We start from the raw sequence: 20,752 nt of genomic DNA, 5'->3' as shown, positions 1-20,752 counted from the left end.
TTAACAAATCCACCTAAATCTTATAACAATTAACAAACGCACATTAATTTTATAAAAATTTACAAATCCGCATAAACTCTATAAAAATGAACAAATCCACATAAATTTTATAAAAATTAACAAATGTACATTAATTTTATAAAAATTAAAAGATCCACATAAACTTTTTAAAAATTAACAAATTCACATAAACTTTATAAAAATTAAAAAACGTACATTAATTTTATAAAAATTAACAAATCCATATAAGTATTAAAAATATTAAAAGATCCACATAAACTTTATAAATATCTATAGACTAAATGTGACATATTATAGCAATATTGAAAAATTTGATATTTTATTTCGTTCTGTACATAATGATCATAGTAATGTACTACGTTACTGTTGTGGGTTACAAATCACCCCTATTTCAGAACTAAGTGGAATCAACCAGTTCTATGAATACCACTGGTTCCATAGACTAGACGGGGGCATAATACCATGTTTAACCACATGCTACGAACACGTTCCTCTCATACCACTTTAGTGGCTCCCGTATTCTTTTTGATAAATACATATTATATTTTATACACTTTACACTACTTGTGGTTTCTTTCATTTGTGACCCCTATCGCGGGTCTACAACAAGAAGCAACTAATGTTATTTATAAGTTTTAATGACCTTTGGGTCATTTTCATAATGATAACAACAAAGCTGTTTCTTATTTGATTTCATTGTCTTTAAAAACGTTTTGTTAATTAAAATAAACAAAATAAATTTTCAGCTGTTCCTTTGGCTTTCCTCAATTTATGTGTGCGGTGGTTACTGATGAAGTATAACCAATACATATATAAAAGTAACTTTGTGCGTGTGTGTGTGTGTGTATGTGCGTGTGTGTGTGTGCGTGTGTGTGTGCGTGTGTGTGCGTGTGTGTGTGTGCGTGTGTGTGTGCGCGTGCGTGTGTAGGTGTGTGTGTGTGCGGAACGGCCTTTACTAAACTACTTAATTTTTGGTCTACAGACTTAAAACTTGATATACAAGGTATAATGAACTAAGTGGAATCAACCAGTCCTATGAATACCACTGGTTCCATAGACTAGACGGAGACATTCTTATACCACTTTAGTGGCTCCTGTATAATAAATACATATTATATTTATACACTTTACACTACTTGTGGTTTCTTTCGTTTGTGACCCCTATCGCGGGTATAAAACAATTATCCATCATTATAAAATATTTATATTGTCAATTTTTTTAGATCTGGTTTTTCTAAATCTCTTTCAATAGTCTTTTTATATAGCTGGAAAAATTTAAATAAAATATGATTTTATTAAACGAACGTAAAATAATCGCCATGATTTTGCATAACAATTACAAAATAGTGAATACAGCAAGATAAAATTAATGTCTAAAAAAGAAAGTGCGGCATTATGTTAAGAAATATTTTAAGGGAGCATTTTCATTCTTTGTCATTTTGAAAAGGGGAATTTATATGTTGGTTTTAGACATCCTTACATAAGGAGTTAGATATCCAGAAATTATAACCTCAATCGGCGTATAATATTGAAAATAAAATCAAAGCTTTTTATGGATTATAGATAACTATTTTCTTATATATTTTTTTAAAAAAGTTGATAAAAGCTAAGAACCTAAGATTCAGTGTCAGTTTTTATCACCTAAATATTTCGCCTTTTTCAGAGTTTAAAATTTACCTTTCTCTCTGTGTTCAACTCTCCCCCCCCTCTCTCTCTCTCTCTCATATATATATATATATATATATATACATATGCGAATGAATAATTATCACTTCCAATACTTTAATTTTTATTGGTATCGATTAAATCGACCATTTCTCAATCAAATCGCCTAATTGCCTGATCTAGTTGAAAACACAAGCAGATTCTAAACAGAAACATTCATTTCGAACGCGACCCTGTCATATCAAAGAAACTGCTGTTGTTTTTTATATGTTTAGCATATCTACTTGTGCGATGATAATGGCTTGAATTTTAGTTTAAAATGAAAAAAGTCAAGTATCATGGTTCAATTGTGCTTTAAACAGAAACATTCATTTCGAACGTGCCCCTGTCATATCAAAGAACCATAATGTTGATTTCATATGCCTGGCTTTTCGACTTTTGTGATAATAAATCTTCTCAAATACACTTGTAATGTTAGGCTGTATAAGGCGTTAACTTTGATAAAAATCGCCTATTCTTTATTTTACCTGATTTTTTGATTATCGATTATTGATACTTATCAAAGACATGCTGATACAAAACCTATCTAAGAACACTGCGAGATACACAATGTACATTTGTGTGAAATTTCATAGAAATGGTTCAGCCGTTTAGGTATACATAAGAAACTTACTCTATCACATACAAATTAATTTTCTATAATAGTAGAGATATTTGACATGTATTGTCTCATTACTTACGTCAAATAGAGGATCGGTATTGTGATATTTCGGGAAATCTGCCTTCGTCAGACATGTGTTCAACTTTCAAATGTGCATATTAAGGATATTGATATTCTTTTTGATATTTCTCACCTTTTTTATTTTGTTTAACCTTTTCTACATCCAAACAGGTGGTTGATTTGCTGAACGACCTGTACACTCTATTCGACTCGATCATCGGGAATTACGATGTGTACAAAGTGGAGACAATTGGCGACGCGTACATGGTCGTCAGCGGTCTACCGAAGAAGAATGGCATTTTACACGCTGGGGAGATCGCCTCGATGTCCCTGCACCTGCTGGTCGCCATCAAGAAATTCCGCATCCACCACCGGCCGAACGACACGCTGAAATTACGGATCGGCCTTCACTCCGGCTCCTGCGTCTCTGGGGTGGTCGGTCAAAAGATGCCCAGGTATTGTTTATTTGGGGACACCGTCAATACCGCCTCTCGAATGGAGTCAACAGGAATGCGTAAGTATGAAATTTTTGGAGAATTAAGATAAAGCTAAGAGTCTCCGAAAAAAAGAATTTAAGTAAATTTGATTATTGAATATATATATATATATATATATATATATATATATATATATATATATATATATATATATATATATATATATATATATATACTAGCATGGGTGCCCGGCGTTGCCCGAGTATTTGGAGATGTATGTTGAGCAAAAAAAAAAAATGGTCAATTATTTTAAATGTGACCCCTATTATGACCCCTTTATTTATTCTTTTGGGCTCAAATCAAATTATGAAGTTAGATTCATGTCTAATGAACCTATATGTAAAATTTCAAGTGTGTAGACCGAAAATTGTCGAAGGAGTTTGGTAGAGTTCTCAAAGGTCAAATCGTTGAACTTTGACTCCTTAATCGCCAAATTTCTGGCCGAAAACCGATCACATCGATTTTCCCAAATCTCAGTACCCCGTATATCAAATTTCGAGTCTGTAGACTTAAAATTGACAGAGTTATTGCGTAGGGAAATGTATACACACAGACACACAGATACACAGACATACACTTTCACTTATATATTTATATATATATATATATATATATATATATATATAAATGAGAAAGAGAGAGTGAGTGTGTGTGCGTGTGTGTGTGTGTGTGTGTGTATTTGGCAACATGTTTTCATTTAGACAGACATTATCGTTTGTTCAAACGATTAACCCTACACCTTTTAGATACAAGCTCGATTTTTCAACACCTAAAACTATATGGCTGCCACATTTCCAATTTAAAAAAAATTCTAGTTGAAAACACAAAAATCATTGATATAGATCCAAATGTAAAAAGGCTAAAGTATATATGTGGCATTTGAGGTTCGACTCGTGCACGCCAGGCCATTAATCTTGCTTTGAAAAAAAAAAAAGTAAAAACAACCACGAAGCGATTAATTTCGCGTCTTCGGCGTTTGGAATTCAGCCAATCGGAGCTCTTCTTACGTCAGTTTTAACTAAACAGCGAAAAATTAACAATGTACATTTTGAAAACAGTAGAACATGTTAAAAAAACACTTTGAAAAAGAGTTAAAAACATATTTAATTTTAAAAAAGGAAACACAAAATCCTTAATCCGCGGAGTTTCGAAGAAATAGAAATACTTTCCTTCTCATCAGAGGGTAGGATTTAGCAAAATGCGGGATCGGATTTTGCTTGCAAAACTATTTAATGAAACTACAAGTAAGTCATATATCTTACTTGGTAACAAATAGTGAAGCAGAGGGAATATGGTGAAGAAAAAGTTGATTTCACGTGAATGTATAGTCTGGTGATGGGTAAAATATCCAATAACAGTAAAATCCAAAAATCCAAAATCCCAAAAAATTGGTTAAATTTCCATTTCCATATATATGATGATTGCAACGTCTTGTCAGACAAGTGCCACTCCCTCAGACATTTAAAATTCATGAGCCCAAATGCCTGAGGGAGTATCTATACAAAGATGATGTTACAGAGTCTTAGCTTTGTACGACAGTTAAGTCTCTCTCTCGATTCAAAATGTTGAGATCCAGCAACAAGCAAGAACGAGATAGCCAGCAACAAATTAAACTGCAGACCAGCTTAATGCGGGTACTGGTCTTCCGCTTTATTTTTTTTTTTAATCAGAGATTTGCTTCTCCTAGAAAGGTTGCCTTCACCACGACTTACGGGAGCCCTCTCCACCCCAATACACATATACACAAACACAAATATACACGGTGCTAGTTGGCCGTTGACCCAGAAAAGAGTTCATTCGCCTTTTGTATATACATATATACATATATATATATATATATATATATATATATATATATATATATATATGTGTGTGTGTGTGTGTGTGTGTGTGTTTGTGTGTGTGTGTGTGTGTAAGTGAAATTGCCTGTCTGTGTGTGTGCGACGTTATCATTATTATTAATTTATTTATTTATTTATTTTTTGCGAATTACATCCGGGCAAATTATTCCTCGTAATATTCAATAGAGGATTGATTCTATAATAATAGATACGCAATCTGCATAAATTAAAATATCATGTTTAAACGTATTGCACGACCGGGCAATGCTGAGCAGCTAGCTAGTAAATAAATAAATGAATAAAATATGTTATTTTTTTCTTTAAACAGGTCTCTTCATCTTTCTCTAACGTCTATCTTTTAGTCGATCCGTTTTTTCTTTTTTTTATATACAATGCATTGCCAATGTGTTATAGACAATGAGCGCATTCTTCCAACCGTTGATCAGATTTGCCGGTGGAAACGTGATTCTGGGTGGTTTTTATCTCGCACACTGGCTCAATTGCTCGGGTATCCTCGGCACTGGAGTTTGCGTTCTGGGAAAAGAAACGCTGCGACCTCCCATGACTCGTTCATGACGTCAATGCCACACGTGGTCTACCCATCTCACATCTGTCAATATAGATCCCATAATATTGCCGTAAGGTACCCCCCCCCGAAGAATATGAACAATTTTATGCTTTGCGTTCATAAATTATTCTACCGAGTTAATTCATATTGCACTCAACCTCCCCCGTGAGTGTCACGTGCTTCTCCATGGTGTGCACCTGCTACCATGGGAATCTAGTCAGCTGTGATTCTGAAACATATGTTTCTCTATTTCTGAATTATCAAATTTTCGCGGTTTCTAAACGATGCCCCTTCTGCAAATATTGACGGTGTTGCGAATTTGGACGGAATTTCCAACGGAACCTTTTATTCACGGAAGTAGCATGCTCTTAATTTTTATTTATTGCGAACCATTATCCTCATCTTTTCTTAGTTGTTTCACGACGTTTCGGCCAACTATTCCTCTGGCCTTCGTCAGGTGGTAACCGCGACGGGATAGGAACTCTGAATCTCCTAACTACCTCCTCAGCAATTACTGCCTTCCATAGTTGTTGTCGTCTCAGCACGTTTTTGGCAAAGTAAGCCTCTTGGATTCATAAGACCAAAAAATTCAACCTTGCTCGCCCTTTGGGGCCCGTGGTGCAGTTGATAGAGACGTTGAATCTCTATACTTCCAGGTGAGAATTGTCTGAAGATAGCGGTTTCAATCCTACCCAAAGCCGGCCAGAGGCTTACTTGGCCAAACGAGTAGAGATTTCAAAAGTTTAAACAATTATATGACTTGGATGCCATCAGCTAGAATCGAAACAAAAACATTTTGCTGTTCTAACAGTATTCGTTATCATCTGAGGTAATGAGACATCGATATGTAAACTTGACAAATTAACGCAGTTAAACGTATGAATGCATATTTGTGCATGCGCACTATATACATATTACGTCAAACTATTCCTGTAAAGTTCATATATTTTTATTTTACAATTTGAATCCTTAGAAACTATTGTTCCGGTATTATTCTCGTCTTCGTAGTTCTTCACTATTTTTGTTTAGTAAACAAATAGGATGCATTCCCTCTGGAACGACCTTCGTATAAAGATTTATTTTTCATGTTGAGATTCAACAACAAGCAAGAGCAAGATAGCCAGCAACAAATTAAACTGCAGGCCAGCTTAATGCGGGTACTGGTCTCCCGCTTTATGGTTTTTTAAATCAGAGATTTGCTTCTCCTAGAAAGGTTGCCTTCACCATGGCTTACGGGAGCCCTCTCCATCCCAACACACACATGCATACACACACACAAACACACACAGAGCTAGTTGGCTGTTGACCCCGAAAAAGGGTTCATTCGCCCTTTGAAAGGTTTTGTTTTTAATCCTTCAGGGAGATTAGCCACCATTCTCACCAAACAAGTCTGGTGGGGGAACCAGTTTAGTCGCCGGTGACCCGACCAGGTAGTATTGGGTTACATGGTACTAGTCGCATATGACATGACCTGAAACAATACATACATACATGATGATGATTGCAACGTCTTGTCAGACGAGTGGCACTCCCTCAGACATGTAAAATCCATGAGCCCAAATGTTTGAGGGAGTATCTATACAAATATGATGTTACAGAGTCTTAGCTTTGTACGACAGCTAAGTCTCTCTCTCGGTTCAAAATGTTGAGATCCAGCAACAAGTAAGAGCAAGATAGCCAGCAACAAATTAAACTGCAGACAAGCTTAATGCGGGTACTGGTCTTCCGCTTTATGGTTTTTTAAATCAGAGGTTTGTCTTCTCCTAGAAAGGTTTCCTTAAACACGGCTTACGGGAGCCCTCTCTACCCCAAACATATGTACATACATACATACATACATACATACATACATACGTACGTATATATATATGTATGCATGTATATATATATATATATATACATATACATACATATATACATACATATATATATACGTACATACATATATATATACATACATACATATACATACATACGTACATATATATATATGTATATGTATATGTATATATATATATATATATAATCTGTGGTTATCAACGATAGATGCCACATACATCTTATATAGCTTACGACCACCATTTCTATACATACATATATATATATACATACATACATATACATACATACATATATATATACATACATATACATATACATACATACATATATATACATACATACATATACATACATGCATACCTTCATATATATATATATGTATGTATATGTATATGTACATACATCTTATATAGCTTAGGACCACCATTTCTACCACATTCACTTGTGATATTAAAATGCCACATTACATTTGATGAGCAACATTATCACAATCGCCACCTCTACAAAGGAAGAAGTTCCCATTTTTCTCTATCAATCCTTAGTGCTCTCACCGCTACCGGTTGAGACCGGGTCAAATTCTATATTTTGCTACGATATTGCGCTTGCACCGCCATTAACATACATACACATAACAATCTTTTTATTTCCCGATTCAAAAATAATAAATTCTTTCTTTTCAAATTCCGCCCATTTTGATTGGCTGATACCTGACTGTTCGCATATTCCGTAATCCTCTTCTACAATAAATAAACGAACGCTCCAGAAATTATACAATATGCGGCCGCTCTCTACAGAAGAAAATCGTGCTAAAAACGCATTAAATTAAACATATAGAACTGATTGTCGTCGCTCTTTACATATTGCAATCGTGCTGTAAAAAGCAAACAAAATTAAACATATTAACCGATTGACGTCGCTCTCTACAGATTACAATCGTGATGAGAAAAAAGCAGACAAATTAAACAAATAAACTCTATACAGAAGATAATATACTTGTTTCTGTTTTTGTTGGTAAATTTTTAGATTATTTTTTTACATATGAGTCACCACTTATCAAGGCCACTCGAGGATAAGGGTAAAAGAGTGTACAGTAGTCGATGGGACAATATTTTAGTAATCGTTATTAGCGGAAATTTGGTAAATTGGATTACTTAAGGGAAACGGCTCATCAAGAACTTGTTTACGTTGGACTTGAGGACGACCATATTGTAGTAAGCTGTAAAGCAGGCAAACGGAAGAGAGTTCCACAGGTGTGAAATTCTAAGAAAGAAGCTTTGTTCATGGAATCTACGTTTAGTTTTAGGTATAGATAAAGATGGGGGAAATTATTGAAAGTGTTTTCAACTATATATATATATATATATATATATATATATATATATATATATATATATATATATATATATATATATATGAGCAAACAGTTAATAAAATATGTTAAAAAACACTTTGAAATGAGGTTAAAACATATTTAATCTGAAAAGGAAACACTAGATAAATGGATAGTCCTTAATCCGCGGAGTTTCAAAGAAATACTTTCCTTCTCATTAGAGGGTAGGAATTAGCAAAATGCGGGATTGGATTTTGCATGCAGAAGTATTTGATGAAACAACAATTAAGTCAAAGATCTTACTTGAAAACAAAACAAAAAAACAAAAAAAAACGTGAAGCAGAGGGAATATGGTAAAGAAAAAGGTGATTACACACGAATGGATAGTCTGGTGGAAGATAAAAAAAATCCAGTGACGGTAAAATCCAAATGTAAAACTTCAAAAAAGTTAAAAGAATTTCTATTTGTACAAGTAAAATCCAAGGAGATCCCATAATTGGAAAAAGATGGTCCATAATAATCCAAAGGCAGAAATCCATGGAATAATTCACAAAAATGTGCACAAGGGAGAAAAAGAAAGATTCCAATAATATTAATAAAAGAAAAATAAGATGTGCTTTTCACTCTACTTCCGAGACATAAATTTTTATATATGTATATATATATATATGTATATATATATGTATATGTATATATATGTATATATATACTTTTTTTCTCATATGTATATATATGTATATATATATATGTATGTATACATATATATATATATATATATATATATATATATATATTCCGTATTTTAAAAGATAGAATCGCCCAATCGTCGAAAACAAGATGCAAGCAAGCAATTATATAGATATATTTATTTATTTTTAAAAAATTATATAGATATATTTATTTATTTTTTAAAATTATATAGACATATATATTTTTTAAAATTATATAGATATATTTATTTATTTTTTAAAATTATATAGATATATATATTTTTTAAAATTATATAGACATATATATTTTTTAAAATTATATAGATATATTTATTTATTTTTTTAAATTATATATATATATATATTCTTTAAAATTATATAGGCATATATATTTTTTAAAATTATATAGATATATTTAATTATTTTTTAAAATTATATAGATATATATTTTTTAAAATTATATAGACATATATATTTTTTAAAATTATATAGATATATTTATTTATTTTTTAAAATTATATAGATATATATTTTTTAAAATTATATAGACATATATATTTTTTAAAATTATATAGATATATTTAATTATTTTTTAAACACTTATTTAACCTAATTCTTGCATAACGAGTTTTTAATGGTTTTTACATGTACGTTATGTGCTTTCCTCCCTTGTTGAATGTTCTTATGAGAAATAAAAACTCTTGAAAGTAATCCTTGTTTCTTTCCCGTTTAAAATTTCAGCGTTAAGGATCCATTGTTCGCAGCAATGCAAAGAACTATTGGATAAACTCGGTGGTTACGAGGTCGAAGAACGTGGCATCGTCCATCTCAAGGTAAGTTCTTTAAATAAACCCGAAAACAATTTTGATTACAAGTTCTTTAAACTAACTTTTCTACACAGAGAACTCGAATGGCTACTAGACACTATCCTCCAGTAGCTAAGATCCTGGATATGACCTTAAACTATATTCGGGCTTTGGGGAGTGTGGAGCCACCCTTTAATCAGCATTGCTCCCAGGTCCACTCTGACCCGGTTTGGTAGTACCTGTTAGAGTCCCAACTATGGGTTAAATAGAAACTAACTTGAAAACACTAGACTCGATTAATTTATGTTCTGGAATCCAGTAAAATCAAAGAGACCACAAGAAAACATATCTAGAGAAATGGTAGAAACATTAGAGGATGACCTCCAATCTGTAGTGGAATGGAGACAAAAATGGATGGTCACATTCAATGCTGCCAAGACTAAGTTTGTTTTCTTCAATAATTACAAGAAACCTTATCTACCACCAATAGCAATAGCCAAAGATTCATTATCTGAAAGTACTTCTTTTAAACTCCTCAGCCTAACGTTCAAACGAAACATGAGTTGGAAAATTTACGGTGTTAGAAAGCTACTAACGCCCGAAAGTATCCTGTACCTCTATAAGGCCACCATTTGCCCATGTATGGAGTATTGTTGTCATATTTGGGCTGGTGCATCTGCTACTAGTCTCTAGTAGACAAGGTTCAAAAGAGAGTCGCCAACTTGATAGGTCCTGAACTGTCATCTAAGCTTCAGCCTCTGTCCCATCGACGAAATGTAGCATCCCTCTGCTTGTTCTACAAGTATTTTAATGGTGAATGCTCTCACGAATTGCAAGCACTTGTGAACCCTCCATGTAAATACACCCGACAAACCCGACAATCAACAAAATCCCACCTCTTCACAGTTGAGATCCCCAGATGTAAGAGAGCCTTCTACTCCAGTAGTTTCTTCCCCAGAACCGCTGGACTTTGGAATTCCCTTCCGAGTTTCTGCTTGCCCAACTGTACTGACATGCAGAAGTTCAAGTGTAACGTGAACCGACATAAGAGATGCTATAATAAAATTCTATACTACTGCTATAATAAAATTGTTATACTACTGCTATAATAACATTGCTATACTACTGCTATAATAAAATTGTTATACTACTGCTATAATAAAATTGCTATACTACTGCTATAATAACATTGCTATACTACTGCTATAATAAAATTTCTATACTACTGCTATAATAAAACTTCTATACTACTGCTATAATAACATTGCTATACTACTGCTATAATAACATTGCTATACTACTGCTATAATAACATTGCTATACTACTGCAATAAAAAATTGCTATATTACTGCTATAATAAAATTTCTATACTACTGCTATAATAAAACTTCTATACTACTGCTATAATAACATTGCTATACTACTTCTACAATAACATTGCTATACTACTGCTATAATAACATTGCTATACTACTGCAATAAAAAAATTGCTATATTACTGCTATAATAAAACTTCTATACTACTGCTATAATAACATTGCTATACTACTGCTATAATAAAATTGCTATACTACTGCTATAATAACATTGCTATACTACTGCTATAATAAAACTTCTATACTACTGCTATAATAACATTGCTATACTACTGCTATAATAAAATTGCTATACTACTGCTATAATAAAATTCTATACTACTGCTATAATAACATTGCTATACTACTGCAATAATAACATTGCTATACTACTGCTATAATAAAACTTCTATAATACTGCTATAATAACATTGCTATACTACTGCTAAACTAAAATTGCTATACTACTGCTATAATAAAACTTCTATACTACTGCTATAATAAAATTCTATACTACTGCTATAATAAAATTCTATACTACTGCTATAATAAAATTGCTATATTACTGCTATAATAAAATTGCTATATTACTGCTATAATAAAATTGCTATACTACTGCAATAATATAATTGCTATACTACTGCTATAATAAAATTGCTATATTACTGCTATAATAAAATTGCTATACTACTGCTATAATAAAATTGCTATACTACTGCTATAATAAAATTGCTATACTACTGCTATAATAACATTGCTATACTACTGCAATAATATAATTGCTATACTACTGCTATAATATACTACTACATTACTGCTATAAAACTTCTATACTACTGCTATAAAACTGCTATGCTACTGCTAAAAAACTGCTATTCTACTATAATAAAACTACTATACTATTAATATTAAGCTGATATACTGCCGCAATAAAACTGATATACTACTGCTATAAAACTGATCTACTACTACAATAAAGCTACAATGATAAAATTGAATGCAAACACGTGTTCTTATTCCATTTGAGAAGAACAAATTGATAATAGTAATGTGAATACAACGAATTAAATACAAATTTTTTGATTTAATTTATTAGGTTCCACTGTCCTATAAATATAACAGCAAATAGTTTATTTCTAACATCTATATAAGATAATGTATTAAATAATTGATTACTACATAATTACACTAAAGAATACATTTCAGCTATATCCATTGACCTCTCTCTAAGATTTCGTGGAACCCTTTAAAAAATTTTTTTGAATTTGCTAAAAATATATTTATTCCATAATATATGAACATTAAATGAATTTTGCAAAAGTAAGCCGCTAACTTATTACCAAAAGGGCAATATAAAGTAATGTTATCCAGGAACCAACACGTTGTACCTCAGTCGCAAAGTAGACAAAGAATAGGAAAGAACTTGAACCCGCTTTTTCTTTGTAACAACGATATTTATTTCCTAATTATTACGTTTTCTCGAACGTCATCCACGCCTCTCGTGTGATCTCGAACGTTATCCACGTCTTTAATGTGATCGTCCTTTATTTTCTTTTTATAGTTGTTTTCCTTTACTGGTGATGTCATTTCGCGCGCATTTACATACGCCGTCCGTGTTATGTTTCTGCTTTGTTCCTTTACCATTATGAGCAAATTTTAACTTGAATATATTTTCGCTTGAGTTCTAAAATATTTCACATGAACCCAGTGTCCTATTTATAGAAGAGTCAATATTTCACTTTCTAAAGAAAATTAATAACTTTTCCTCCTTCAGTCTGTGTGTTTTACCCACTTTTTCCCCCGTTACACAAAGTTGCAACTCAACAATAATAAAATACCTTAGAACTTAATTAGTTCACTAATACGAAATTTGAATTGTTTTAATTTTACAAAAATATCTGCGCCGTTTTTATTATTTTTTTCTTTTCTTTTATTTCTTTGTAAGGGCAAAGGAAACGTCACAACATATTGGATTGTCGGTGAAAACAAGTCGAGGCGACAAGAGAGAATAGCCAATATGACAACAACCCTGTGTCCAAACAGCTCGACCAGCACCCCCTGCGAGGAACTCTTTAGCATTGCGGACACGCCGGGATATGTCAACAACGCCCTGGCCAATGTGGTCGATGCTGGACATACAAACGCCATCTGCAACATCGTCGAAGAAAGAAAGATTACTACGCAAAATAGTCCGAGCCTGCAGTATTACATGAAGGCACAATGGACCGGCGACGATCCGAGTGTGGACAGTTACTACTTACGGCAAGAACGAAACCGACGCCGGGAACTGTTTCAGCTGGCCCACCGGAACCTCGTTATTGGGTCAGCTTCCGGTTCGTACGAAACGGATGAAAATAATCCTGAAAATTCACCACTGCTTAAAAAGACATTCATGGACGTCGACACAGATGATAATTTACAAGTGACGCCAGTTTAACAAAAAAAAAAAACAAAAAAAAACACACACACACACACACACAGAATAATATATATTATTTTTATTGGAATCCTTTGAGATGAGTAATTTGTCTATTTATTTATTTATTTATTTATTTATTTTCGGACTAGTATCCTCATCTTCATAGTTGTTGTTTCACCATGTTTCGGCCAACTCATCCTCTGGCCTTCATTCGGTGGTTAATCGTGATGGGGTGAAGATGCTGAGTTTCTTAACTGTATCCTCAGTAATTACTGCCTTCCATAGTTGTTGTTGTCTCCCCACGTTTTGGCCAACTAATATTGGCCTGCTTTGGATAGGATTGAAACCGCTATCTACAGACAATGTTCACCTGGAACTGTAGAGACTCAACACCTTTATCCACTGCGCCAGGCGCTCCGAAGCGTGATCAGGGTTAAAATTTTGAAAATCACCTGACGAAAACCAGAGAAATAGTTGGCCGTGGTTAAGCAACAACAACAATAACAACACTAACAATAACAACAACAACAACAACAATAACAACAACAATAACGACAACAATAACAATTACAACAACAATAACAACAATAACAATAACAAAAACAACAATAACAACAACAACAACAATAACAATAACAAAAACAATAACAACAATAACAATAACAACAATAACAATAGCAACAACAATAACAATAACAAAAACAATAACAACAATAATCAAAACAACAATAACAATAACAAAATCTATAATAACAAAAATAACAATAACAACAACACTAAGAATAACAAAAACAACAACAACAATAACAATTACAAAAACAACAAAACAACAACAATAACAGCAATAACAACAATAATAATAACAACAACAATAAAAATAACAAAAACTATAATAACAATAATAACAACAACAATAAAAATAACAAAAACTATAATAACAATAACAACAACAACAATAATAATAACACCAACAACAATAACAACAGCAATAACAACAACAATAATAACAACAACAATAATAACAACAACAATAATAACAACAATAACAAAACAATAATAATAACAACAACAATAAAAACAAAAACAAAAATAGCAACAATAACAATAAAAAATAATAACAATAGCAACAACAACAATAACAATAGCAACACTAACAACAACAACAACAACAACAACAATAACAACAACAATAGTAACAACAACAATAACAACAACTATAACAACAACAATAACAAAAACAATAATAACAACAACAACAACAATAACAATAACAATAACAACAACAATAACAACAGCAATAACAACAACAATAACAAAAACAATAATAACAACAATAACAATAACAATAAAAACAACAACTATAACAACAACAACAGCAATAACAACAACAATAACAATAACAACAACAGCAATAAAAACAGCAATAACAACAACAAAAACAACAATAACAACAATAACAACAACAATAACAATAACAACAACAAAAACAATAGCAACAACAACAATAACAACAACAACAATAACAATAACAACAATAACAATAACAACAACAATAACAGAAACAATAATAACAACAATAACAACAACAATAACAACGACAATAACAATAACAACAACAATAACAACAATAACAACAATAACAACAATAGCAACAACAACAACAACAATAACAACAATAATAATAATAACAATAATAATAACAACAACATCAATAACAACAACAATAACAACAACAACAACAACATTGAAAAAGAGAATAACAGTCCGCAAATAAATAAATAAATAAATACGCGAAATCATATATTAAAAAAAAATGAACAAAATTATCTCAAAATCAATAATCATCGATTGTTGATGAAATTGTGCCTTGTTGGTTGCTACACCTTCCACAACACCTGGAGTCAAGCGTAGGTTTCAAATAAAATCGAGTCCGGTCCCTCTATTCATATATAATTGTTTTTTTTTTTACTATTTTAAAATTATACTTAAGTCCAAAAAATTAGTAATCAACGTTAAGATACCAGAAGTGGACTCAGTTTACCTGAATATGGAACAGAAATCAGTAAACATGAAACGAAATACGAAACCATATGGAAATAATTTATTTCAAAAAATTATTTCTTGTGCTATCATGAAACAATAAAAAAAATAATAAACTTTCATTTTGTTTTAACATTTGTTATCACAAAAAACTAATGAAAATTGTTATTATTTAAATTTCTATAAATGCTGTCTTTTTTAAATAATATATTCACGTTTTTCAAAAGTTTTATCACAGATTTTTTCATAAATAATGCATGAAAGATGTTTATTAAAACTTCGTGTGTTAAAAAAACCTTATTTAAACATGTGTATAAAAAAGTTTCTTAAAATCAATAAATGAAATGTCATAAATCTATCTATCTATCTATCTATCTATACTCCTATAAATTCGTTCCTCTTTTGTGTGTATCGATATTCATATTAAAACCCTCTTTTCTATTTATTTAAAAAGAAAATAGAATTTCGTTATATATGGGTCGTGGAATTGCATTCACTAGCAGAAGATCTAGCTAATTTGCATATTCTTTTTAACATTCATTTTAATTAATTCCCTGTTAGTTTTTTTTCGTTTTCTTATGGAATGATCATCTTTAGTCAACTTTTACGTGTTATTATATTCATGCAGATATTCTACATGATTTATACTTGCATAATATTTGCGTAAAAAGTGTGCAGTAAACACAAAATTGTTTCCATATATATTTATTTATACGTATATATTTTTGTTTTCCTATCTATCTATCTATCTCTCTCTCTCTCTCTCTCTCTATATATATATATATATATATATATACATATATATATAATATATATATAATATATATATATAAGTGAACGTGTCTGTGTATCTGTGTATCTGTGTGTCTGTGTGTCTGTGTACATTTTCCTACGCAATAACTCTGTCAATTTTTAGTCTACAGACTCGAAATTTGATATACAGGGTACTGAGATTTGGAAAAATCGATGTGATCGGTTTTTGGCCAGAATTTTGGCGATTAAGGAATCAAAGGTCAACGATTTGACCTTGGAGAACTCTACCAGACTCTTCCTACAATTTTGGGTCTACACACTTGAAATTTTAGATATAGGTTCCTTGGACATGGATCTAACTTAATAACTTGATTTGAGCCCAAAACAATAAATTTTAAGGAGTCATAATAGGGGTCAAAGTTAAAAACAAATTGACCTCTGCGGTCTCTTCCAAATTACTAAGACAATTTCTGGTCTAAATATTTGAAATTTTACATAAAGGGTATTCAGAGATAGGGCAAGCTTTTTCATCAGTTTTGGTCGAAAATTTTTAGTTACCAATATATAAATGTATGTATGTATGTATGTTTGCATGTCTGCCTTAAACTTTCAATTGAGGCGACGGATTTTACCAAGATCAGTATCGTTTTAAAGTTCGACCTTTCATACGACAAATATCGAAAAATTGGCTAAAACCATTAATATCTTCCCCTTCAACTAGGCACTTTTCTACCGAGGGGTCACTTTTTTCACCGATATTTTTTTAAGTTATCCTCTCCTTTGGATTATCTAGCCTAAAAACTGTCGCTTCCGGTTTGACGGTGGTCGTAACAGCATAAACGTTACGTTTTACCTCGTTCTTTTCCTCCTTTGCGGTACGGGTTCGAGCCTGCCTTCCTACTACCACTTTTTTTTTTGCTCAACATACACATCAAAACACCCGGGCAACGCCGGGCTGAAATGCTAGTATATCTATAAAAGTGAACGTGTCTCTGTATCTGTCTGTCTGTGTATCTGTGTGTCTGTGTGTGTACATTTCCTCGCGCAATAACTCTGTCAATTTTAAGTCTACAGACTCGAAATTTGATACACAGGATACGGAGATTTAGGAAAATCTGTGATCGGTTTTCGGTCAGAAATTTGGCGATTAAGGGGTCAAAGTTCAACGATTTGAGCTTTGAGAACTCTACCAAACTCCTCCGACAATTTGGAGTCTAAACACTTGAAATCTTAGATATAGGTTCCTTGGACATGGATCTAACTTAATAACTTTATTTAAGCCCAAAACAATAAATTTTAAGGAGTCATAATAGGGGTCAAAGTTTAAAAAATTAACCGCTTTTTTTTTGCTCAACATACACCTCCAAATACCCGGGCAACGCCGGGCACCCATGCTAGTATATCTATAAAAGTGAACGTGTCTGTGTGTGTGTGTGTATGTGTATGTGTGTGTCTGTGTTTCTGTGTACATTTCCCTACGCAATAACTCTTTCAATTTTAAGTCTACAGACTCGAAATTTGATATACAGGATACTGAGACTTGGGAAAATCGATGTGATCGGTTTTCGGTTTTAGATATAGATTCCTTGAACATGGATCTAACTTAATAACTTGATTTGAGCCCAACACAATAAATGTTAAGGGGTTATAATAGGGGTCGAAGTTACAAAAAATAATAATATTACAAAATAAATCCGTTTCTTTTTTTTTTGCTCAGCATAAACCTTCAAACACCCGGACAACGCCGGGCACCCATGCTAGTATATCTATAAATGTAATGTATAAAAAAGTCTCTTAAAATTAATTAATGGAAAATAATGTATGAAAATTTTTATCAACACTTTTGTGATATCAAAAAAAAACTTATTTTAAACATGTGTATAAAAAAGTCTCTTCAAATTAATTAATGGAAATAATGTATGAAAATTTTATCAACACTTTTGTGATATCAAAAAAAAACTTATTTTAAACATGTGTATAAAAAAATTTCTTCAAATTAATTAATGGAAATAATGTATGAAAATTTTTATCAACACTTTTGTGATATAAAAAAAAAACTTATTTTAAACATGTGTATAAAAAATTTCTTCAAATTAATTAATGGAAATAATGTCTGAAAATGTTTATCAACACTTTTGTGATATCAAAAAAAAAACTTATTTTAAACATGTGTATAAAAAATTTCCTTAAAATTAATTAATGGAAATAATGTATGAAAATTTTTATCAACACTTTTGTGATATCAAAACAAAACTATTTTAAACATGTGTATAAAAAAGTTCTTAAAATAAATAAATGGAATTTTGTCATTTATAATGTGTAAAAAAATTATTAGCACTTTTGTGATATCAAACAAAACTTATTTCGTTTCATGCTTCGTGACTTCCGTTCCATACTTTGTCTTTACTTTGAGTACTAAATTTTTTGACTTAACCCAAAACTGACCCTACGTTAAGAATAATAATGGATTTTAAAACAATCCCAGAATCATTTGACTTAGCAGTAAATAAATAGTTGGTATTTTGGCAGTATAAGGACCGCTCGATCGTCAGAATCGAGCCTGGTTCCTCTACTCGTATGATTTTTTTTACACAGTGATCACCACTTATCAAGGCCCGGAAGCCACTCAGGGATAAGGGTTATTGCAAGTACATTACGTTAGTGTGGAGATTTGATGAAGGGTTTACTTACGGGGGCGGTTCATTAAGAATTTGTTAACGTTGGTCTTGAACACATCCAAGTTGTAGTCCGGTGGGAAGCAGGCAGACGGAACAGAGTTCCACAGGCGTGCAGTTCTAAGAAAGAAGCTTTGTTCATGGAATCCGCGTTTTGATTTAGCACAGATAAAGAGTGGGGAAATTTTTCACAGTGGATTCAGCTAGACGGGTGTTTTTCGTGAAAGATTGTCGAGGGGGGACCAGAGATTGGAGTTCAGATTGTTACAATAAATAACACTGGACAACAATTATTTTCCTTTGTCAAGTTTTCTAGATTTCCACAAGTGATTTAGGGTATTTTTGCACTGCTGTATCAGGAAATAGCATCCGTTTCTCTCCATCAGGTCAGGTTGGTCTGTTAAAGTCATTTGAAAATAAATCGTGTGACAAAATTGATTACATTTTTGTGGCATTATCAGCTCATTTTTGTCAATGCACATCATCCTACATCATCCGACATCATCCGAAGTAAGGTTTTTTAAGAAATAAATTGTTTGTCCAACAATATATATTGATTACCTGATGGAAATATCGATTATTGTAAACTGAATGGTGGATATTGATAATGGTAAGTAAGCGTAAATTGTTGCGTCACGATTGAACTTCAACTAAAAACTTGAACTAAAAAACTTCAGGGTTTGAACTTCCGTTTCTTCGGACTCCTGGAATGCTTAGCGTCTTCAAAGTCCAACATTAGTCAACCATCATGACTGCGGCCACGCGACCCTGATACCTGGTCTCCATTTCTTTCATGTCCTGATGGAATCTCTTCCCCTGCTCATCACTTATTAAACCCAGGTTCTCAGAAAATCGGTCCATATGTGAAAATAGGTTGTGCATCTTGATGCTGATGATACAGCCCAGGTTTTGAAAGCAATCAGCACGCTGACAAGTTTTGCGTCATTTCTGGCATTCTTGTTGCCAAGTTCTTCACTACCAGAACAAATGCCTTTCACGCTTTCGTTCATTGGGTTTTCGAACTCTGGATCTCTAATGAGCTGACAGATCTGACGATCATCAAAGATAACAGCTTTCGATTTCTCCATAGTTAATCCTGACAAACCCTGACACAAAGAAGTGAAGGGCCTTGGCGAACTGCTTGGTTAAGCAGAGCTTAATGGGCAACCCGTGGGAAGATTATTCTATCTCTGTTCACGAGAGGGTCCTTGATGACGTTCCTTTCTTTGTATGGCACCAGTTCTCCCGCACGTCCAGTTCTTATTCGTTGTAATGCGAAGCAAGGTCCCTACTATCCCACATGCACAGAAAACATGAATACTTGGTGAGGCCAGACTGTCGTCTCAACAAAAAGTCCACCATCTTCCGGTCAACACTAATAATCCACTGATGCTGATCATAACCAATTTTCTCCAGCACATACTTCACCGCTTCTCTTTCTGTGTAGTCGAGTTGGGCGATGGGTACAGAGGCAAACTTGTTGCCGTTGTGTAACAGAACACATTTTT

At 32.5% G+C, this 20,752-nt stretch overlaps 1 protein-coding gene across 2 annotated transcripts in view; it reads left to right on the top strand.

Moving 5' to 3' along the window:
• Positions 1-15,095, top strand: part of LOC145265602 (receptor-type guanylate cyclase Gyc76C-like) — a 644,892-nt gene extending 629,797 nt beyond the window's left edge. For both annotated transcript variants that reach the window (XM_080121613.1, XM_080121614.1), the window contains 3 exons: positions 2,579-2,921; positions 9,937-10,028; positions 13,303-15,095. In XM_080121613.1, the coding sequence (XP_079977739.1) occupies positions 2,579-2,921; positions 9,937-10,028; positions 13,303-13,794 (927 nt within the window). In that variant the 3' untranslated portion in view covers positions 13,795-15,095. The remainder of the gene's footprint in view (positions 1-2,578; positions 2,922-9,936; positions 10,029-13,302) is intronic.
• Positions 15,096-20,752: the final 5,657 nt, after the last annotated feature.

This window comes from Euprymna scolopes, chromosome 40 (assembly GCF_053919585.1).
Source record: "Euprymna scolopes isolate OS-2025 chromosome 40, ASM5391958v1, whole genome shotgun sequence".
NCBI classification, from domain to species: Eukaryota; Metazoa; Mollusca; class Cephalopoda; order Sepiida; family Sepiolidae; genus Euprymna; species Euprymna scolopes.
This window is presented reverse-complemented; position numbering and strand designations above follow the sequence as displayed.